Below are 23,824 nucleotides of genomic sequence, written 5' to 3'. Positions count from 1 at the left end.
CAGGAAGCACCGCACAGGGCCAACATCAGAGAATACCGTGTGTTCAGTAAAAGATTTCACCTCCACCTTCAGCATTCTGTATCCTTTTTAACTTCTGTCTTCAGCACGACATCAATTTCTTCATAAACAGCTCTGAAAGAAGAGGAACAGGGCAACATCTACATCACAGTTGTTTCATTTTGACAAAACGTGCCAATGAAATCCTTCCCAAGCACGAACTGCCAGCGTTTGCCTAACAGAGTAGCATCAGTTGCAGGATGCCCAGGTTTCCACGGAAACAAAGAGCCGATCCCGTGGTGCGTCTATGATTATACCTTTAATGATACCTCTGGACATTGTCACTTTTGATTAAATAAGTTTGGGAACAGGACTGCAAAAAGCAAACGGCAAGCATACCACGTGGCATGCGATTACTGCGCTAGTTAAAAAAAAAATAAAAATAAAGCTTTGTTGAGATTGTTCCATCTCAGAATTCGATGGTTCCTCAAAAATAAATTTTGTGTAGATGGCTCAAATTTTTTGCAACTTACTGGTAGAAAGGTGAATTCTGCCATCTGTTTAGTTTTGTCTTAGTTTTCTGACTATTTGGCCCTCTGGAGAGCCCCAGCATCCATTCCCTTTTGTAGCTTATATTTAAATTGAGGATTTTCTTGATCTGCAGTAGAACAACATTCTTAAAAATCATGATTGCTGTGAACAGGAATGGCTTTGGTCACCTTGCTCCAGAACTACCCGTGCTGAAGTGCCCATCAGCTTCCTCCACCACGACCCTTACCGTGTTTTATCCACCTTTTCCTATCACTGAATAGGATTTTAGCAGATTGTTTTTGACACAGCATTCCTCCACCATTTTTACAGACGCTGTTCAATGAACACACTATAGGAGTTTATTCCTTAATTGGTTATGCCAGAAATATTGGAAGAAAGCGTACAGAACGCAGCCACTCTCATTTACGTTAGCAATCGAGTTGGTCAGCTAACTCAGTCTCAATAGTGTGGTCTGTTTTCTCACTCAGAAGAAAAAGCCATCTCGGAAGCCTTCTTGCCTTTGGCACGTAACAAAACCGTGTTATTATCTGTTTTAAAAGTTACTTACTCAGTGGGAGCCAAGGGATCAAATTCCATTATCTCGTAGTAGTGAGGTGACTGCAACTTGTTCTTTGATGCAGCTGAGGAGTAAAGGCAGGCAGATAAATCCAGATTTAAATGGAAACGAAAAGCATGCTTACTGCACCTTACTTTTCTGTATCTTCCTGAAAGTAGCAGATTATCTCCTATGTGTCTAGATGCTTTAAACGCTGAAACGCCAGACATGTCTACGAGAAGCCGTGAGCAATGTGAGATTCTGTCAATGTTTGTTGCTGCTCCTGGCCTTTAGCAACCATTTATGTAAAGCCCTTAAGTTCTAACAAGGAAAATATATCTCCACGGAAGTTAGGGGCTCTGCAGTATTTATTACCTGCTGGTGATGGTCCATTTAATGACGTAGTATGTCCAGTCTGCAGGTTTACTGGATTCAGAGGCACTGGGCTTAAAAGAGTCGCCAACTAAGGACATCAAGCAAAACAATGCATAAACAATTGTTCTATGAGAACTGGCTTGACTTACCTAACTGCTGACTTATCTTTAGACTCTCAGAGTACAACAGGTAAATTCTAAGGTCAAGAGTTATCCATCTAATTAATCTCCATTCTCCACAAAAAGTTCAAAATGTCTTTTAGTGTTATCTATAGCACATTTGTGTAATTTACTTCTGTCTAATTTGTTACATTACACAGACTCAAAGCCCGCAGTATTCACAATACAGATATCTGCTTTTACTTGTGGTTTAAAATAGGGAATATGCGTGTGTGTTGGGGGGCTGCTTCTCATCTTTTTTATTTCATACTGCCTACCAGAGAAAAGCATTCAAATTCATAACATTACCTCAAAGGCCCTTCATATTCTTTCCATTCCTTCTGTCATGGGTGTTTTGTCTGCAGCATATGCCATTTGTCCTACACTGTACTTGATTTTTAAGTGTTTGCTTTTTTTGGTGGGTTGTTTGGGTTTTTTTGTTTGTTTGGTTTTTTTTTTAGTATCTTACTTGAGATAGGAAATACACCAGAGTAACATAATGGCAGCAGGAGATCTCAGCTTGCTTCACACAGCAACAGATCAAACACAAATAATACAGCAACTGCTTTCTGCAAACTCCCCTGAGATTGTGCTGGACTCAAGAAAATATGCTTTCGTATTAGTATCTGTGGTACCAAAAGAAGAAAGTTGGCCTGGTCACCAAATACAGAGTGTTCCCTGATGTATGGAGAAGGGCCACAGAATAGACCTTTGTATCGCATTTGGACAGTAGTCGGGGTAAATCCAAACAGTTCTCATTTTGACAGCTGCCAGCAAAGAAGGATTATTCTGAACATGAGCGTTACTCACATTGCTATATGAATGTCCAGCTGGGTTGCTTACGCTACTGTTTTGTGCTTCGGTTGCAAATCTAGGAGAGAGTAGTACATTGAAAGTAACTGAGAAACTATCAAAACTGTTTATTCTGATTGTTACATTATTTTTTTGCTGGTCCGTCTTTACCTTATGTCACAACTGAGAGCAGGATAGGCGGGTGGGCCAGTGTCCCGTTCACATAAGAGGTAGGGAGCTACAAGGACACCTCTTCTATCTTAAACTCTTCTTACTGACCTGTACAATTCATCTGTTTCTCCCTTTCACTGCAGCATTGGCAACACTCGAGCAGAAAGTCATATAGATCTCAAGTATGTTTTGACTGTTGAGATAAATTTATGTCTAGGACTAAACAATGCTGCAGGAGTAGTATATTTTTAAGCGTGTTAAGCAATGTCTAGCACACAGGTAGTTTTCACTTGTTTTACTGGACTAATGTGTAAAAGTAGTCAATCTGTGTTCTCAGAGCTTTCTATAAACTCATTAGATGAATTACAGAGTACTAATACCTCTGAAGATATGTTACCTGTTACCATTTCTTGGTAAGAGATTACTCACGGGAATTGCTGAGCTTTTGTAGTAGTTGCTAAATTTAGCTGTGGATAAATTGATGGATGATGCTTGTTTTTATCTTCAGGGTGTGCAGATACGCAATCTGAAACAAAGCGATAATTAACGATCATTTAAACATTATTAAGCAAATGTTAGTTACTTGTACTATCAACATTGCAAGGGTAAAGTTTTGTTTGTAAGGCATATAAAGAATCTGAAACAAATTGCTCTTTATCACATGAAAGGCGAAATTTTAATAACTCTGAGAAGGTTTTAGATGCAATACATTTATCTCCTTAAAATGTCAGAACAACATCAGTAGTGCTATACATGGTAGATACCACTTAAAACTCCTTTCACTATTTCTAGAAGATTAAAATGGAATTATAGGCATTTATTCCTGGGGGGACATTCACACCTTTAACTTCAGTACACAGACTCCCCTAGGTGGATAAAGGAGGGGCTTCTGCAGACAGTAATTCAGGGTACCAAAGTTGGGAGCTTTACCCTCTCCTCTGACTATGAAAGAAGTATAAAGTTAGAGGAGAGGAGTACCTTTCCCAAAGTGAACTGCTTCTAACACCAAGTGCCTCCTGAAAAAAATGAGGAAATCAAGAGGGGATGAGGAAAGCCTATCTGTGTTTCTTTCTTCCAAGCCTACGGACCAGGCAACTACCACAATGTTTTACAGGCTTCACTGTAACAGAAAACAGAGCATGTTCTACTGTTCAAGTTTAAGTAATGGGGGAAAAAGATTATTGCTTCCACTGTAAACAAATTACAGGGAACCTTATACTATCTTACATTTTTTTCCTATGTACACACATCAGTGCTCCTTCTAAGGAGATTTAAGGAACATCCTTAAAATTAAGGAGCATCTTTGTTTTCTTTCTTACAAGGAACTTCTTGATTCCTCCACTAAGCTCTTGTTGGTTGGCTTTAGGAAAGCAGATTGCAAGGGAAATAGTGCATTCATCACTTACTGAGGCCTGAAGGAGACGCTGCAGAGTCAGTCTGCACCACTGTTGACACAGGAGATGGAGAATCTATGGAGAGGTCAAGTAGATCACTTGAGGGAGCAGATGGCTGTTTCCTGTACAGCTTAAGATTTGAAAAGGAATCAAGTTGGTTGGGGTTTTTTGGTGGTGTTTGGGGTTTTTTTTGTTATTTAAAAAGGAACTTGTATAGTTTTAAACAAATTGCTATTTTCACAGAATATAAACATTTAAAATCATAATATTAAAAATTGGCAAGTGTAAGAGAAGACCAGGATTTTTTTGTGTGTGTGTGAAAGATAGCTAATGAAACAAAAAATGCATTCCAGAAAAGATCCGTTTCAGCAAGGTTGCTATTTCAAAACATTAAGGAAAACCATTCCGAAGTAGGAAACAGAATAGACTTAATTCTAAAAAGCAATTGTGAGCTTGTTTAGATACAGCTTTGATATAGATCTTCTGATTGATCTTGTACAATGATTTATATGCTACTTATTTGTGTTATTGACATTTGATACATACTTAAGAGATTGATTTTTTTTCAGTCCTGTTTCGGATAGGAAAAGTTCAAAATCACAACAATGCTTCCTAGGACAAAGGGCTCCCTTTGTTTCTCCTGTGAATGTGTTAGAATTAAAAATGTAGCCAACCAAAGATTTTAATAAAACCACATGCTTGAATCATAGGGGTTTGGTTACACCAGATTAAAAAAAAAAAAAAACAAACAACAAAAAAACCCAAAAAACAAGATGCATTTTAAACTTGGAGACTCCTGGATAACATAAAAATGCACAGACTGCACCATTTGGACTATTAACTAACCCAACAGTGCATCCATCAAGCAAAAACATCCACCTACATAACCAGAATGTAGTAATAGTGGCTTTTCAAGGAAAACAAGATTGTCTTCTACCTTTTTTTAATAATTGTCAGCTGTATTTCAGCATTCACAATGCAGTCATTTTCACATTGAGTCCTAGATGACTACACAATTATGGCTTAGCAGAAGCTGAAACATGTGCAAAACTACTTTGGGCAATAAAATTAACCACCATAATTATCAATCAATAAAGGATAGTCATTAAAGATTCGCTACAAGCCATTATTCACAATTCAGAAAAAGCTTTGACTCAGAGAAAAACATCAGTAATAGTGAATTCTGATAGTGTAATAGTATTTCAGTCTATAAATGCTTAACAGGGAACAAATGAAAAGAAACATTATGGTTCCTCATTTTGTACATGGCAGATAATAGTGCTTAGCTGTAGAGGTAATAAACCACCATTTGAATAGCACGCGCTCTCTCTCTCTCATTTTTCCTGACCAAGCTTCCGTCTGAGATTTGACATTATTCACTACCGTAGTTACATGACTTGGCATGAAATTCTGCACGTGAGACTTCAGAAAATCGATAAGAGTAGCATCAGCCTGCTGTCTCCTGTACCTCTCAACTAAAGAATAAAATTCTGCGTATATCAAAAGTGTATTTTTCACAATGAACAGAAAAAGGAATGTTTACAGTCTTGCAGTTCACGAGTTCATCTATAATTACCTCTGTGCGTTCACGCTGTATTCTCTGATTCTCCAGAAAACGAACTCTGTTTCGAGAGAACCTGTTGAAGTTGCAGAGTTAAATGTTCATTCTGACATTTCTGTGATGTCATTCATAAGAATATGAAACCAGTTATAATCAAAGTTTGACTATTAAAAGACTCCAGAGGCGCCAAACAAGCACTACAGGTGCATTTCTCTGGGGCACTTGTCTCTGCACTAGCAATTTGACTCACTTCTCCAGGGCTGTGGTCCTCTGATCACCTACACTAACACCAGTTAGTTTGTTCTTGGGCTCACTTTCGGAGACAGCCATCTGTTTCTTCCAAACCAAAACTAAAATACAGCTGACGATAAAGTTTTCCTCTGTTCACACCAGATAGGTAACTATGAACATGCACTGTGCCAAATCTGGCTCCTTCTGACCAGAAGACTCTTCCAGCTGAGTCCCAGGAAGCCTTCTGTCCTCAGAAGCCCCCACGTTCCCTCATGCCATCTCAGGACAAACCACATGCCTCTTCTGGGACACAGCCCTCTCATTAGTTCAGGCATTTGAAATAATTTTTTGAAAAAAAGGAAACCAGAAAATCCACCTGCATAAATATTTATGCACTGGGAGTCATAACAGTGCTACACTGGGTCCGGAGGAGACCCAGTCAAGTGATATTCAGCATCCGTAAGGTCAATCCATGTCAGAAGGAAGAGCCCGAAGTGGTACAGACATGAGACTGTCTACACATCTGCATTTGCTATTCAGGGTTACCGTACCGGGGAGGCCCACAAAGACAGTACGTACGCAGGGAGGGAGAGAATTAAAAAAAAAAACCAAACAAACCTTTCCAACTGCAGAACATAAATATTTATCTGAAATACAGGAAGAACTGAAAAGTTGCTGGAGCCACTAGAGGGAGTCATCGTTACACACATGAGGCCAGTTTATTGCACAATGCTGATTGCTCCCGATTTAATTTGGGCTCTACATTAATAATCAGAAGCAGAGAATGCAGCATGACTTGTCTTCAAACAATACACATAGCATGAAACAGATGCAGCTAGTTAAAATCAGTTTGTCCTTAACACATCTCGTTGTTCAGAGGAAGTTCCAAAGAACAAATCCTCAACAAACATCAACCAAATACATTTTAATACTTATCAACTCTGAAGTGCAATGCACCTGCACCCAGGAAGACTCATTACATATAAACCGTAACATTATAGTACTAAAACGCGGTAGTTTTCTGTCCAGTTTCACAATGGCCAATTAATTGCTCCTTCAATCACCAGGTGAGTCTTTCATGAAGAATTTATTGAATTATACCCACAAGCTACTATTCATAGTCCAAGGGGTTCTTGGCCTTGCCAGTATTCATCAGTCGTAACAAAAATGTAAGCCCACATCTGACTTCAGTGGATTTACAGAAGCTGAACAGAATTCTATTTTTGCTTAACTAAAATAAAAGACTTCCTAAAGCAAGAAGTGAGCACACAATTCTTTCAAGACAGTTACTGCATAATATGCTAACACTGCTGTAGACATAGGATTTAAGGACAAACGAAAGCTGAATGTTGTCAAGATTAGGCCCAAAGTTTGTGCCATGACACTTGGAAGAATTAGTGATATTTTCAGCGCAGCATTCAGGAGAGGTTTAAAAAGAAAAGATGACTAAACTCTCTAAATCTGCTAAATTTAATCACGAACCATTGCACTTGATGCATAATGATTTCTAGAACATTTCTTAGCCAGGGAGGAGATAAACTACTTAACATGGAAGGGTAGTTCCTGTTGAACCATAATATTCTCCATGAGTATACTCACTGTGATATTTTGGGGGACAATACCGGAACTTTGAGTTTAAAATTAATTTCAGTTTTGCTAGCATCTAGTCATGCTACCAATGACACAACAGACAAACACACAGGATGCCAACGCAAGCGCCGCGGTGCTTCCATGTGTGAAAGAAAGAAACATTTTCTGCTGTAAGACAAGTAGAACAGCGTGTTTCAATCCAGTTGAGAAAAGCAAGCGACTCTCTTAAGCGTGCAATGAGGCAGAATGCTATTCCATGGCCAATTTCTGCAGTAAAGCTGTCAAAGTTGTTTAGAAGGGAGAACAAGCATTCTTTCCTGGAAGCATATACACTCAACAGAGATAAGGACCATCACCAGTACCAAAGGGTTTGTAGCAGACTGATGACAAATTCACTGTGCAGTACCAAACAGGAATGTCAAATTCCAAAGCGATTTTGGTTTACGTGCCTCTATCTGATTTCCTGTCCATGCTGTTAACTTGTTTTATTCCATTCTAACCGTTTTCTAGCTACCTTTATGAACCCTTTCTGAAGTGTTTAGGGGAAGGCAAATACATAATTTTCTCTTTTTGCAATCATGTTTCTTTTCTGGACTTAAGGATAAAATCTGTCTCCTTGTGGAGGATCAACATTAGAGGTAGGGACCACCTGTGTTCATTAAGTGCGCTTATTCAGTTAGGACACCAAATGTGAGGAGAGAGGCCCTGTACTTACCTTTCATGTCCCAGGAGGACATTATTCAGATCTTCATTTACTTGTATTAACTCAACTATCACATCTTCATTCTCCACTGTTACCAACAATTCCATGATCCTCTCCTGCATCATCCGACAGGTCTTATACAGTTTCTGCCCGAGGCAGGGGAAGAAAAAAAAAAAAAATCATAACTGTGTCTCCCAATTTGTCAGTTCTGGAGAAGACTGATAAGACGCTCGAGCGCTGCAGACTCACTGGTAACATTCCTTAATTTATACAAACCGCACGCATACCAAACATTGCAAATGGCATAATTCTCATGTCTTTGATCTCTGCAAGGCAGGCTGACAATTCCTATCATCACAGCCAGCACTTCTACCCCTACCCAATCTCTACCTCTTGACCCACCTTTATTTCTAAAGATATATCTGTCTCTAAAGTCTAAATTTCAAATCGCAAAATAACGAAGACCCCTCTGGATGACGTAGAGCAAATTAGATTTGATCCTGTTTGAAGCTGATTAAAGTCAGCAAGGCACTTCTCATGGATATAATGGATGTGATCCTGTTCAACATCTGCTCGAAGCCAATAGTAGTCTAAAGCACAGAAGTGCTCTGTGTCGCAAGTCTCTAGCTCTAACTATTCCTCTAAGTGGGGAAGTTTGGATGCGCTTAATCTATGCACTTTTTGAGAAAGCAACACAAACCTAGCAGAATCAGCTGATAGGAGAATTGTGAGAGTTTACTGAGCAGAATTTTGCATTACTGCCAGTTGAAATGGAAGATAGTTCATTTATATTCCTCTCCACTGCAGATTTTGCATGTTCAAAGAAACAAATTCTTTAGCAACAGGAACTTCAACTCAGCCAACATTTTGTCCCCCCACAGTGCATTTGCAAATGCTAGCTGGCTCTGCTTAAGGAAAAAAAAAAAAAAGGAGGGCGAAAATTACTCTATTTGCACACTGCTATTCATAAATTGCTCTGGTATTACTTTCAAAGTGATCTGATTTTTCCTCAAAAAATGTATACTTCATGTAAATAAATGATTTTATTTACGTAAAAAGAAATTTTGCACCCCTTTGCCAAAGCTGCATAAGGATTACAAAGTACTGTACCCTTCAGTACTCTATCTTCATAGGCCAGGATAAAACACACAAAAATGTATTCAGTTCAATGTCTGTAATTAAATTTAAAACCTCTCCACTCCACGCTTTACTACCTGATCCACGTTTAAAAAAATGTGTATTTCTTATGACTCCATTATACAGGCAGACTAGCTGCTTTGTAAATACCAATATTCATCAGAAAAGGAAATTGAGACACTCATTTCAAGCATGGATTTGCTAGGCTTTGCTCCTACCCACAACGATGGGTTTTGAAAACTGAAGTTTTACAATGATGGACCACCAGCTGGTATAACAATCACCAGTGATTCCACTGAATTTGTGCTAATTCTTACCAGCTGATGACCTGGACCCAAATTCCTGGATGTCCATCACAAATGTCTATTCACTATCCAGTACAAGAGTTCGTTACTCTTCTTGCCTGATACTGAGCTTTAGCTATGCTTTAACCACTGTGCTGGTCAGCACGGTATTTCAAGTGAGATCTGCTGTCTTAAGCCTTGTCCAAAACAGGGTGCAGAAAGGGAGGAGCCTAGCCACTAATGAAGCTACAGAACTGAAAATATGTTGCACTGATGAAGTTTACCCTGTTACAGTTTCTATTGAGAGACTCCAGATAATCAGAAGGACTGAAATTACTGTTTCCAACTCACTCAAAGCCTAAACAAGCAGCTCTTTTAATAAAGGACTTTGTTCTCTGACAACAAAAGCCTAATCCAAGCAATCCAGGTAGAGCTACAAACAAAAGGGAACATAAAACATTGTTAAAGGAACAGGCTAGCCATGCTTGATGCTTTATACCATTCAGTGCACAGGGAAAAAGAACAGAAAGAACAGTGAAATTAACATAGAAGGAATGAGTTTTTAGTCATTCTCCCACAAATGGGAACTCCACACCCTGTCCTCAAACTTTTGCCAACAATTTTATTACTGGGAGTGTCAACAAGAATCCACTGGTTTACTGTGGGCAGCCTAATCTGCGTGCCCACGCGCAGAAGGGCCGTAGCAGGAGACAGGAAATGAAAGACGGACTTTTCCTGTTTCGCAACCAAAGACACTGACCTCCTCACGGACTGGGCAGAGGTGGCCAAGTATATTAAACCAGTTTATTCTCCTGGGGGTATCTTTCACTGGTTGGTTAAATCATCAAAAGGCCAGTTTGCACCCTGGCAACCTCCCTGGTGGCAGTACCACTACAGAAGTAAAGTATTGTGCATAGAACAGCCGTAGCTTAGCTGGTGGCGTCCGCTGCTGGAACAACCTATACTCCATCCTTTAGTGCAGGCAAAGCAAGCCCTCTGCAATCTACTGCGACAGCTGTTTGCCTTGCCAGTGTTTGAAGTCTACTCTGCTCAGATCCTTGCTTCACAGGCCCTTCCTCCTTGGACTTACAGCTCCACAGATGTCTGCAAAAGAGACAGTGTTGGAGGTGCGAGGAATTTCCAGGGGAGCAAAAACCACTGAGAGCTTGCATCTGTCTCCTATCCGGTTCCCCAAGACCAGCAGAGCTGCCTGTCATTAAAGACGAGAGACAGTGGCAAACTGCTGCTATGTCTCCAGATCTCACCTCCGGTTGTGAACCAATCCATAAATGCACACAGCTGAACGGTACGACCTTGAAGGCAAACCAACAGCACCCAATAAGGGCTCCTTGCAACGGAAAAAATTCCCCGCTGGGCAGGAAAAGCACACCGAACGCTTGCAAAAATCACATCAGTTCTCCAACACATTTGAGACTGACAAATGACCAGAAATGCTTCCTCATCACAAAAGTTCAGAGGTAAGTTTAGAAACAGAATGATGCGATAAAAGCTTTTTAAATTCTTGCAGACAATAGGAAACAGAAAAATGTCCATTGACACAGGGCACTATTGAAACGCTAAAGTAATACTACGCTTTTAATTTCTAAAATAGAAAATACAGCATGAGCAAGTAGAAGAAATGACATCACAGCAGGAATAATGTCTGCATGTTCACTCTCAAATCTAAACTGGACTATTGCAATACACTTCCTTCAGGCTACACTTTAAGAGCCGTGGATTCATGTACAGCACAGCAAGCTCCCAGTCTTTGAGGTCACGCACATAAAACCGATGCTTCATATTCTTCACTGGCCTTCAGTCTGCCTTTAAGGTACTGGTAATAATAAAGAGAGCACTGAGAACTCCAGGACGGATATGAGAGAGAGACTGTGTCATCATCTATCTTCCCACAAGGCAACTGCGCTCAACTGGAATGTTCTTGGGGTTGTTTGACAGAACATGCTTAGCAGAGAACACTCCATTATGAAATTCCTTTGTCCTTGGAATTCCCTAGGCCTTAAATTTGCATTGCAAGCTGTATTGTCCTTTCCTGGCTATCCAGATGTCAGGGGAAGGTGACAGGAGAAAGCTGAGCAAAACCAGAGACAGAGACCTGTTGTTGGACTCCATTTGGCAATCTGAATCCACATGTTACAAGAAAGGATACACCGTGTTTTAAAATCAACTTTGACTAAACCAAAGCAATAGCCACTACCAATGAATTATCGCATACCTGTAAAAGATTCATATCATCCGGATTTTCAGAGCCAGGAACATTTTCTTTTAATATTGATGACATGACTCTCACATTCATTTTTGCCATATCCAGTTCGCTGTACAGTTTCCCAATCTGTTGAGTTCAACAGGACAGAATACTGTGTAGGTGAACAGTGAGCAGAGTAATTCTTACCTCTAATATGTACTTTCTTCCCCATTAGGTATAATGTGGGCCTAATTAGCATTCTTTTACTCCAGTGACATGCCATGAAAATGAATGGAATTAGCTCAGCTTTTATATGTGCAATCAAATCAAGATCCAAGTCTGACAGTACTACTCGTTTTCCTTAAAATTAATCCCTCTCACTAACGTCACTGTTACTCTCTTTAGTTACCTCCAGGCCAAGCAGGAATGGAAGTGAACTGTCCTTTCCTTTCTGCTTTTTAGAATAATCTCTTCACACAAGCCTTACGCAAAAGTACGTTTGGCTTTCTCACTTATCTTTGAAGGAACTTTTAGCAACTTGCATAACAACATCGTAAGAGATTATTAGATATTCTCATGCTTGAGTAAATGATTCCACTTTCTGGCTGGGGTACAGCCTAGCATTTATTGAACCCACTTCTGCCTACTTTGCTTTGGCACACCGCCATAGAAAACATCTTCAGGAGAACGAACCTAAACCCACGAATATAGAACTATGCCACTTGAACTGATGGTCCCTTCCAGTGGTCTGTGCACCCAGGTTGTCAAAATCACACGTTACCAGTACATTTCAAAAGGACCTGCCCTGCTCTAAAGCTGTAGTACTGCACCTGCTCAGGAGTCAACAATAATGTTGGGCCTGTGGGAAGAGGCAGTAAAGAACGTTTCGCAGGATTAGCGGAAGGTGGTGATGACTTTGTAGAAGGCTGAGATGAAGTCTGTGGAAAGACAAAAGGGCAGAGCTTGGGTTTAACGAAAGAATTGAAGCAGACATCCAGATGAGAGCGCTACAAAACATCTTTGTCACACTCGACAACTGGGCATTAGCTTTCTCATAATCAATGCTCCCAGGGAATTTGTTGAGCAAGGTCTGTTTGCAAGACTAAATCTAATGGCTATTTTGTAATGGAACGAGGCTTGGAATTCAGATATCTTTTATATGGGTTTGCAAGTAAATTCCATCCCAGGATAAAGTGGGAATGGCTAAGAAGAGGCTAGCTCCTTGAGCTCTTAAGCCATCTAACAGCCAAGAGTCCTTCCCAAAGTGCCACTGCAATTTTACAGCGAAGGATAGTTTAGAATGTGATCACACGTGGAAGCAGTGGAAAGGTTGAGGGGTTAAGTCTGGGTCTCTGCAGATGATGAACTATAAAGGCCTACTGGATCGAAAAGCTGGAACACTTCATCTGCAGAAAGCTTTACTCGCATTGCACTTGAACTGACTGCTATCGGAAAATCCTAATCTAAAGCCCAACCTGCACAAGACTACACACTTTGAGTCCTTCACTTCCTAGAGACTGAGCTAAAAATTGCTTTCAGGTCTGCTGTTGCCGAGATCAACAGAAGGTTTGCCACTGATTTTAACTGGCAGATACACGTGGCAGACAGAATCATCTCTACTGTACCTAGTGAGAATAAAAGATATTGTCTATTGAGAGCATTGTCTACACAGCTTGCTCAAACTACCTTTAAATACATAAGTTTTTGTACACTCTACTATTCAGTCATCAAATCAAACTCAGGATAAACCTGAATCATTCCTGTCTGCACTGATTATAGACATCTAATTCTGTAATTGCAAGGTTCCACCCCATGGTGGATGGCTTTCACACTTCCCAAAACTCTTGTGGAAACTCTTCTAATAGAAGAAAAATTCTGGAAAGAATGGCTTTAAAACATGTACTGTATTTTCAGCTGATGTCCAATGCTCAAGCCGTACTTATACTTAATGTCCTAGATGCTACACCGTGATACCTATGACATATGCTTAAATAACATTTATTGTGTACAGGCTGTGCAGACAGCTGCAGAGATACACAGACAACAATCTTTTCTTATAGATTTCTACCTCTGTTGGTTTAATCTGTTGTTTGAAATAAAATACACTATTATATAGGCCAGGTTTCTTTGTTAGCTTAGCTGTTATAATTGAAACTGATTCCTGCTCACGTGGTTAAGTAGGTTGGTCACATTCTGCCCTGGAGCATTTAAATAAAAACCAAAACCAAACACACCTCCTTTGTCTACAGAGCTCATACGATTAACACATCCTGTTTCCAATTTACAATGGTTAATGAAGCATCCTTGTGTATCCCCACCTTAGGTCCCCCTCTGCTGGTGTCAGAAGATGGAAACTCCACTCCTTTCTTCAGCAATTCTATATAAACTTCTTTTACTTCGCTCACATCCACCATTCCTTGGAAACCTCGGGCCCACGTCTAGTTTTGAAATAACAGGAACAATAACAGTCAGAGAAATGGACAGTCAGTGGGTCAGACAAGCGCTTCTAAAACACGTGGTCCTAAGGGCAGGTCATTCCCTCCATCCACTCCAGCTACCTCCATTCAAAGCAGCAGGAACCACGAAAGCTCCACCAAAGTTACCTCTCATCCCGCTTGCTAAGTGCAACCACAGAGGGAGCACATACACAGACTGGGAGGGGAATATAAAAGGTGGAGGTTGACAGTTTTCCAGTTCTCTCCCTTTGTCTTCCAGTCTGTGCTACTCCTGCATGAAGCAGGAGCAGCAAGAGTAAAGTCTGCTTTAGGAAGAGGTTCCCATGAGTATGTTACAGTACAGAAATGGGCTGCATCATTACATGTTTACCATATAGCGGACACACAAACACTTACTGTTTATTCTAGACTTACCATGATAAAGGTCAAGATTTTCTCCTGCATGTCAATCGGCAGATTGTATCTTGGATTCAGTAGTTTCACCAGCTTGTCTTTACAGAAATCTTTCTTCACAACTAAAGACTGGAATCTTGGGCCACAGTTTTCTATACACATGTCAAGCAGCTGCACACACAAAAAGCTTCTGTTACACACATACTAGGAAAAAAACCCAACCAACCTGACTGCTTTTGTTTCTTTTTGTTTAATTTGTTCCAAGGTGTTATGGGGAAGAGTACAAATGGATAGAAAGAGATTATTGCCAGCTATCTCACTAGAACGATGAGGTTACTACAGCGGAACAGTAGCCCACTGCGTGCACTGCTATACCTACGCAATTTAAAATGAGATGTGCTAGCCAGAGTTATCCTATTTTTAACAGGGAAGTATTGTCACACTTGTTTCCATGTCATAGCAATTACCGAACACGCGGTACCTTAACAGCATGAAATCTGTCCATAGCTTAAAAAATGACTTGTACAGATTCAGTAATAGAATTAATTCACTGCCTAGCACATTGGTACCCTGGTCTGACAGATTCTGAAGAGCTCTACAAGAGAAGAAAATAAGATTACTAAATGCCTCTCTTTTAATCTGCCCTGTAAGTGAGAGACTAATGAAAACACAGAAAAGAACAAATTCAACAACTCTGAGTACAATTTCTCCGCGTGTTTTAAAGGTCACATTGATTTGAAACGGAACAGCTGAATTGTTCCAATTGTCAGATTCATCTTCACGAAAGAAGTCTACTTCCAAAACTCTGCTTGGAACGCTCAGAGTAGGATCCCTGCAAGCAACATGCCTGCCCTATCAAATATAGCAGTACGTGATAATGACATAATACCTCTCCCTTGTACACCTAGAGGTGGCTGATTACAATTCCCATTTTACAGAGGAAATATCAAAAGCTGTCACTACCTCCCAGTCACCTGAAATCAGGCCAATACAAGTCTTGATAGGAAACCGGGGTCAGTCAGATCAGGTGCAGAATCAGGAACAGAACTCATCGTGCCTGGCTCAGATCTGGAGATCAACCACAGGACTACAATGCCCCATCTAGAGAAAAATGGTCACTCTTGTGCTTTTTGCTCTTCAGGTGTATCTTTACTTTCCCTCCCAGTTTAAGAGGGAAGACGGAAAGGTGAAAGCAAAGGGTAGAAATTAACGAAAGTTTGCAAAATTTCATGGTTCGAGACAAAACTTCCCCTGAATCACGCAACAGACAGGATACATTCTCAAAAGGATACACAGATTTCAAGGGATGCTACTGTAATCTTGATAAAAGTAGGTTAAATATACTTTCCTATTCAGAGCAGACTATATTTGACTAAGTTGAAATCATTTTAGTAATTCAGTTTCTAGCCTCAGGACTTGGGGATTTTTCTCCCAGTGTGATCAGGAACTTAGGGGAGAAGAGGTTTAAAACCAGAAGAAAATACATTGCTGAAATGAAAACAGGATAGAACAAAGAGACACTGGCAGACTGCTGTGTGAAAAACTAACTGAGAGATAATTACAAAAAAATCTTGGCTCGAATCATTATTTTTCATTTGAAAGAGTACATGAAACACATGCTAATAAGCCAAGTCATTTGCCTGTGCAGTACTTCAAAGATGGTCTGTGTAAAACATTTTCAACCCAGTGCATGGGAAATTTGGTATGCTACTCCCTATTATTAATTCTCTACTTAAGGGACTGAGTATTTACCCTCTGAATGAAAATACTGAACTAATGGGCTAGATCCTCCTCTCAATTATGCCAGTACAGCCCCCTCACTTAGAGTGAACCTAAGCTGATGTAAGAAAAAGAAGAAATGGACTCTGTTACTTTTAGCCGGACCGTTCCTGAACAAGCCACTTCCGCGCTAATTCACCTTTCATTAGAGCTTCAATGCGGATATTTATCGTTGCAAATAGGACCTCACCTTCCCAAGCAGTTCTATCGGAATGAATAGATCCAAGGTGGCCAAGTCAACCACTGCTCCACATAGCACAATGGAATCCCAATAGAAACATGTTTTTATAACAGAATAGGCAAATTAACTTCAACCAAACCATTAAACTTCCTCTAAACGACAGGCAGCACCTGAGAACTGTTGGAATTGACAGAGCCGCTACGTTCCAGGCTAGCTGATACCAGACATCCAGCTGAGAAGAGATCTACACTGAGCAAAAAGGAGGGCGAATTGCACAATCAAAGCCCTCTGGTTCACACGACAGCAACACAAAACTAAATGATAAAAGGCATCTGAACAGAGGTGAAGACAAACTGTAAGGCAGAAACAAAAAGGGGAGAAGATGGCGGGGATAACAGAAAGTCAACTGTATTCCTTATCAATAGAGACCTCACTCAGAATTCAGTAGGACTATCTGCTCAGCTAAGGCAGCCAGGTATGGTCCATAAAGCTGTAATGAACGGACGTAGTTTGCGGTGGATGCTTCTCAGACCTAAGGTGAATGCAAGAAAACACAGATGAACAGCTTGCTGCTTCGTATTTCTGACTCAAAGGCAAAGGGAACAAGTCATTAACCATCTCCAGGATTACACTCTACTAAATATATACTGATGTCTAGCCAGTAGAGTTTTTGAACAGCAAGACACTATTTCCAAGTGCCAGCATTTAAAAGAAACCTGTATGAGCAGCTTTTTCAGCTGTCATTCATCAATGACAGTGTAGAGGCTATGTAGACTTTACCAAGATTCTGCATTTCAAAAATATTAATTTCACAGAAGTCTTGAATTTTTCAAATCATGTATATATATATACATATATACGGATTTTTTTTTTTTGAAATATGGATTTCTTTTGCTCCCACTCAATACCCTTTTCTTTTCCTCTTTGCCCATGTATTCCATAAAGTGTAATAAAATTGACTAGGACTTTTTTGATTGAGGAGCTAGAGGGCTCCCTCATGTTTTTGTTTTTTAGATCCTCTGCTTTGTGAAATGTTAATTTAACAAAGGAAAATCCGAAGGCCACATTTGCCATGCTAAATTTTTTTCACATCTGAAAACTTACAGCATATTTAAAGGAAAAACAGAAAAAAGCCTAAGGCAAAAAAACAAACTCCAAAATTTAAATCTAACCAATGACTTCCTTTAAAATACTTTCCAACAATGTAATGCAGAAATGAAACAATAATTCCATCTTAAATTTCTGTCCACTGCTTTGTATGTAAGAGCGTGTGTGTGGACACAAGTACAGAGAGGGACACATTCGATAAACTACTTCCCCATGTGCTGTTCAGTTCCTAAGACCTTACAGGCATCAGAAGTGGGGCACCACAGTAAAGGCTTTACAAAAGCAATGGAGATCTACGGAGAGAATTGAACAGGTGCCTCAGCCTTCACTACGTAAACAGAGTTTAGGTATGCAAAGTCTATTAGTAATAAGCAGTCAAATAACACATACACACTTTGTTGGATTCCTGCCTAAAAGTTCTAATCCTCTTCACTCCGATTGCAAAATCACCACTGCCAAGCCTGATCTCTTGGCTTTATCAAAGCCTGCGCATGAAGCAACTCCATGGCCTGACACACATACACACCTCGATCCACATGACTTCACAAGCACCAGGTAACTTCAGTAGATTGGAAGACACAAAGCCAAGCCATAGCCAACACATTATACAGCTGGCACTCACCCTTCTTCCTCCAAGTAAATAAATAAGCATCTATGAGCCGAAGGAAGAAGACGCTGTTGAGATTTAACACATCTCGATGACGGAATCAGGGCTAACGTGTGCAGTTGTGCTCCTTCAGACGAAGACTTTCACATTTCACTGTGTGCGTACTCGCTGGGAATAAGCTCCTTAAGCAGTTTCATTAGTAAGATTAAATTCTGGAATTTCAAGGTTGAGTAAGTAAAAGTGGATCAAAGTACATTTCAAAAGAAAAGCGATTTGTAGATCTGTTGCCTTCTTAGCTGCATCTAATGTAGGTAGGAGAGACAATTTGATGTAGAGTCTCAAAAGCTGGAGGACCACATTTACTGTAGGAAACACAGGCAATAACTTACAGTTCATCAAAAAAGAGCCCTTATTTTTGTAGAAATTTGGGAGAAAAACAGTTTTTAAGAGATAAGAGTTGCACAGGGAGGGGGTGCTTGCGTTTTAGGAACAGAAAATTATTTCTGTTTTTCCATTTGCAATGATTTGCTGTTCCAATCTAAGCATTTCAAAATGAAAAATAGGAATGATTTCATTAAGGCAATCAAGAACCCAAACCAGAAGATACAGCACATGGAAAGACCGATTTGGGAACAAAGGAGTTAAAAGCCATACATGGTCAGCAATAAGGTCATCAAAGGAAAGGTCGTGACACACGCTAAACTGATGGCAGTACTGGTAGAAAACCAGAAAAAGGAAAGGAGCCAGGGGCAGGGGAAGAGTCAAGGGATGAAAGATCTTACGTAAGAACAAAAACAGGAGGAGAGAGTTGGAGGAAAGGCTGGCACTTCTTATTAACAAAAAAAAAAAAAAAGAAAAAAAGATTAAGGAACTCAGGGAGAAGAAACCTGCAGTCAGAAAACAGAAACTGGGCCAAAAGGATGAGATTGCCTGGCAGGCACAGTTACACGTGTACATGTGAGTGGGTGAGAACAGGCATGGAGAAGGGGCCTTGAACGGCAAACAGACTGTGAGAACGCGTTGAACTACAACCACAACTGAAACCTGGTACATGCTCCATCTACGAGCAAATACGAGCTTTCAGGTCAACATGATAAAGCTCTTCCTTGGATACGCCTGAAACAAGATCCTTCTCCCACTTTTATATTCTTAAGAGCTATACTATAATATCACCTTGGGTATATCTGCAGAGTAAATATCCAAAGAAAGGCTCCTAAATCTAAGCGCTGGGTTATTGTAATTCCAGTTGACTGTGTCAGATATTCAGAAAAGGGCCTAGGTGCACACAGACTGTAGGAGAAAAAACAGGTCTGGTACAGGGACTGCAATTACAGCGGAAACCGAGTGTTTCTGTTATGCAAACACACAGAACACACAAAAAGGTGATTCATGAGACAGTGGAGGAGGAAGCCAGGAAAGAAGTGTGGAAATGGAATGAGCTGAAGGTATACATTGGTATGTTTAACACATTTATCTGCATCTCTAACTTGTCAGGAGACACTTGGGCAATTGCTAAGTGACATACAATTGAACACTATCAATCACCTATCTTCCTTAATCGCTTCCCAGGACATATTGATATAGATAATGATTTTGCACAACAAATACCAAACCCGTGAGTAATAGTGCCAGAGTGTAACGCAGACAAGCCTCTACAACCTCAGAAAAGGAAATGGTGAAGAAAATACTTCTAGACGAATAATGAAAGACACAAATCCCCAACAACTTAAAACACAAACAGCTTGATTCGTCTCGCAGTTGCACTATTGTTATCAAGAGTAACTCAAGTGTGGAACTCCAGACTTATGACAGTGTTAGGAACTTCCTGCTACTGCCTACATTATCAGTGTAGTGGAAAAGAGAGAACTATGTTAACATACTCCAGTAAATCTTAAACTGACTGAAATCACTATGCTTCCTCACGCTCTGGGATAGTTCAGAAACACTGTCAGATTCTGGAGGCCAGGTTATCTCAAATGAGGATGCTCCTAGCCACTCCAACTTTTAGTCATAACATCTGAATCTTATGTGGCTTACCCTGTGCCTTGCTCCCTTGCTTAACTCACCATCGTTATCCTTTCATTCTTGTTTATACGCAATAACACTTACCTTTACAAAACAGGTATCGCACATTCCACCACACTGCATACCATGCTTGGTTTAACTAAGATCAGTACCACAAGGTAAACAGAATGGTCAAATGTAGCTTTTACATAATATCGCAACCTCCGTATCTTTCACAGTTGGGGCACTCACAGGGGGACAGCCGCTGGAGTAAATAAGAACCATACTACTTTTAATGTAGTACAGGTTTGGGGGGAAAAAAAAAAAAAAAAGCAACAATAAATTTAAAAGTTTGTGTCATCCAGAACTCTATGGAACGCCAGTAGATCATCTGATCTGCACTGTGGTAGTGCTGTACACACAAACAACAAAGACAGAAAACATCCCGGAGAGTTGTGTCAGTGATAATTTGCATGCCACCTTATCATTTAAAATGTTTTCCTTCTTAGTGTCTAATTAATATAAATATAGCTGTACTTACAGACAGGGTAAGCCTGATTTCCTTATGGTTACAGTTTTTTGAAAGCTTTTTCTTTAGCGCTTTAACTGCATCTTTAGGCCTGTAACAAGAAATTAAGCAGAAAAAGTTACCAGTGAAGTCAGGCTGTTTTTCTAGTTCGTAACTTCAACTGAGAGCCAAAAATACGGGCCTGAGATACAGGACCAAAATCATCCCTGTATTTACACCCACATAAAACTAGAGCAATTGCCCCATTGATTTCAGCACAATCACTTCAGCATTGAGCTAGAGTAACAAAGCAGTGAAATCAGGTTTGTTACCGCAGACTGTGCATTACACCAGAGACTTGTGCAGAGAAATAAAGTTATTCTCCTCTGCAGAGACTCCTCCAAAATTACGTTATTTCAGTGTTGTACAATAGATTTACTTATCTAGCTTTTATTGCTACAAAAGGGACTAACAATTGCCAGCTGTACCAAGAGTTGACTGGTACCTATTTTTCATATATGATCCAATTAAAAAATATTCTCCTGGGAGTGCTGTCAGGAGTAGGGGTGCCTTGGCTAACTTCCAATCTTATAATTGCAGGATGCTTTTAACTCATCTGAGTAATTACCATGTACGGATGGACAACTCATTCCACCCCAGAGATAGTGGCATTTCTAGCCTAGTCATTTTGATTTCTATATATACACCCCATATCTTTTAACTATCTATGTAGGAGGAAAAGGGTGGAAGATGGTATCTAGCTTATCACGTGTGGGAAACAGTTTTGCCTGGTTACTAGGGGCTATCTATACTGTACAATTATTAGGGCCAGCTCAATGCTCATGATCAACAAAAACAAGATGTCCTAAAGCCTCTTTAGGGTCTCTCTAGAATCCAAGATGGAGTAACAGAATGTTTCAATAAGAAAAAAAGAAATCTTTGTTGAAAATATTTCAAAGTCAATGAAATTAAACGGGTATTTACCATTATCGCATTCTTCAGTTTGCAATGTCGTTGTACTTCATCAGAAAAAAAGATTTCTCTATTTCTTTTATCCTATGGCAACAGTTACCACACCCAGCCATACCAGCGAAGCATTAAGTCAAAACAGAAGTGATGGATGGCAGCACAAGATGGGAAAGGAAAACTTCTCCTTGCAGAAAGCTATACTATATATACTATGCTACTCCTGCTTCTTGCTCTCTCTGAAGCATCTGGAAATGCTCTGGTCAGGAGCTGGATATTGCACTGAAGTACCCATTTGCCTAATCAGATACAGCAGTTCTGCTGTTCCTAATATACTGTTACAGACTGTGACTGGCAGTAGTTGCCTAGGAGGAAGTTATAAGGAGTTCCTCTGTAAGCATAAGCTGTGCACAAGAGGAAATAGTTTATTAAAAAAAGCTCTGTTGCAAAGTAGCTCCACAGAATAATGAACGCTGAGGGTCAAAGCGTGCTGTTGCTTATAGCAATGACAAGAAGGGAGTTATTACCGACCTTCCAAGCTCCAAGAGCCATGGCTGAGAGTGGGGGATCCGAAAAAATGAAAGGAAGGAAAAGCTGATATAAAAGAAGATACTTGTGCAGAAACTAAGGCATACCTCATTCTCCTGGAGAAAGTTCTCCAGTCGGCGTTAAAATATACCACTGCTACCAGTGAGTTATTGCAATGCAATGCTGAAGCAGATCTTAGATGGGAACAAATTTCCTTCTTCCCCTTTTACAGATAGGAACAAGGAAGCACAAAGCAGCAAGTGGCTGAGCAAACCCGAATGTGGCCGTTGGGTGCAAGAGGCCGCCTCTGTCCCGGGAGCCCCAGGTACACAGGTCGATACGATGGATCCCGCTGAACAGAAACCCAGCCAGTGCTTCGCTCTTCTGCTGCGATGTACGTTAGCTGAGAAATTGCATAGTGGGGAACTCCGATTAAGTTTAAAGCACAGCGTTTTAAGTCGTGTTGTAGGCAACCAAATCCTCAAGGTCTTTTTCCAGGCTGGGTTTTAGCAAGCACGAAGGTACCCGTTTAGCCTGACAAGCAGTACAGGTTATACGAAATACGTCAGACTCAGGTGAGAAACCTATGTTATCACCTTTCTCTAATGCTTATCTATGGGGAAGAGCCTACAAGTCTAATCCCCACAAATCCTGATGGCTGAACAAGAGGCACTGAGACAGGCAAAACCCTTTTCTAGGAACCAGAGGTACCTGCTCCCTGCTGCTATTTCCTTTTGGGTAACTTTACGTATAAATCGTACGCCGACTGCTCGATTCTGCCCTGCCCTGGAGCAACGCTGGTGGTACCTGGGGTGGAAACCCGGCTGTTCCCGTTTCCCACAGGAGAAGGGGGCAGGGCACGGCCCCCCTGACACCGGGATCCCCCCGCCGGGCCCGCAGCCCCCTGCGCCGCTCACCCCTCCTCCGTCGCGTTGATCACGTCGCAGATGTGCATGAACTGTCCCCACTCCTCCGTCTGCAGCGCTCCAAACGTCGCCCGGTCTGAAAGGCCAAGGGGAGCCGCCGTACAGCCGGCCGCGGGCCCCGGGCGCCGCCAAGCCCCGCCGGGCCGGGCGGGAGGAGCGGGGAGGCAGCGTCCCGCCGCGCCCCTCACGGCCCGGGCGGCGGGGCGGGCAGCGGCGCCCCGCGGCTCCCCTCAGGCGGGCGGCGGAGCAGGGCGGGACGCGGCGCCCCCTCGTTACTCACCGACCAGGCTGCCCACGGCGGTGCCGAGCGGGTCCTTCGGAGCCTTCCCGAAAGCCATGGCCGCTGCCGGCGGGGTCGCGCAGCCTCTGAGGGGCAGCCCCGTCCCGTCCCGCCGGATCCGGTCGCTCCCTTCCTGGGACTGGGGCGGAGCCGCTGCCAGGTGCCGTCGCGGCTCCCCGTTGCCGATCACGTGCGGGCCGGGCCGGGCCGCGCCTCCCCCGCGGCTCCTGCGGGGCCGCACCGCGCCCGTCCCCGCCGAGCGGGCGGGTGAGTGCTGAGGCGGCGACGGGAGCAGCCCCGCTCGGCCGCGGGCCGGGGTCGGGCCTGGGGCGCGGCCCTGCCGGCGGGCTGCCCGCCCGGGGGCTGCGGCAGGCCGGCCCTGGCGGCTGTGCCTCACGGGCGGGTG

General features: G+C 41.7%; 1 protein-coding gene across 1 annotated transcript; it reads right to left on the bottom strand.

Moving 5' to 3' along the window:
• Window positions 1–68: 68 nt before the first annotated feature.
• On the bottom strand, window positions 69–23,476 carry TOM1L1 (target of myb1 like 1 membrane trafficking protein; the record flags this gene model as incomplete). The annotated part of the gene is made up of 15 exons (XM_082327064.1): window positions 69–132; window positions 1,097–1,169; window positions 1,460–1,547; window positions 2,428–2,488; window positions 3,010–3,106; window positions 3,987–4,104; window positions 5,551–5,611; window positions 8,072–8,205; window positions 11,714–11,830; window positions 12,514–12,621; window positions 14,002–14,121; window positions 14,554–14,703; window positions 20,752–20,830; window positions 23,130–23,214; window positions 23,419–23,476. The coding sequence occupies 15 exons, from the start codon at window positions 23,474–23,476 to the stop codon at window positions 69–71; spliced, it is 1,413 nt and encodes a 470-aa protein (XP_082183190.1).
• Between the last annotated feature and the right edge of the window lie 348 nt (window positions 23,477–23,824).

This window comes from Platalea leucorodia (genome assembly GCF_965183815.1).
Source record: "Platalea leucorodia genome assembly, chromosome: 14".
NCBI lineage: Eukaryota > Metazoa > Chordata > Aves > Pelecaniformes > Threskiornithidae > Platalea > Platalea leucorodia.
This window is presented reverse-complemented; position numbering and strand designations above follow the sequence as displayed.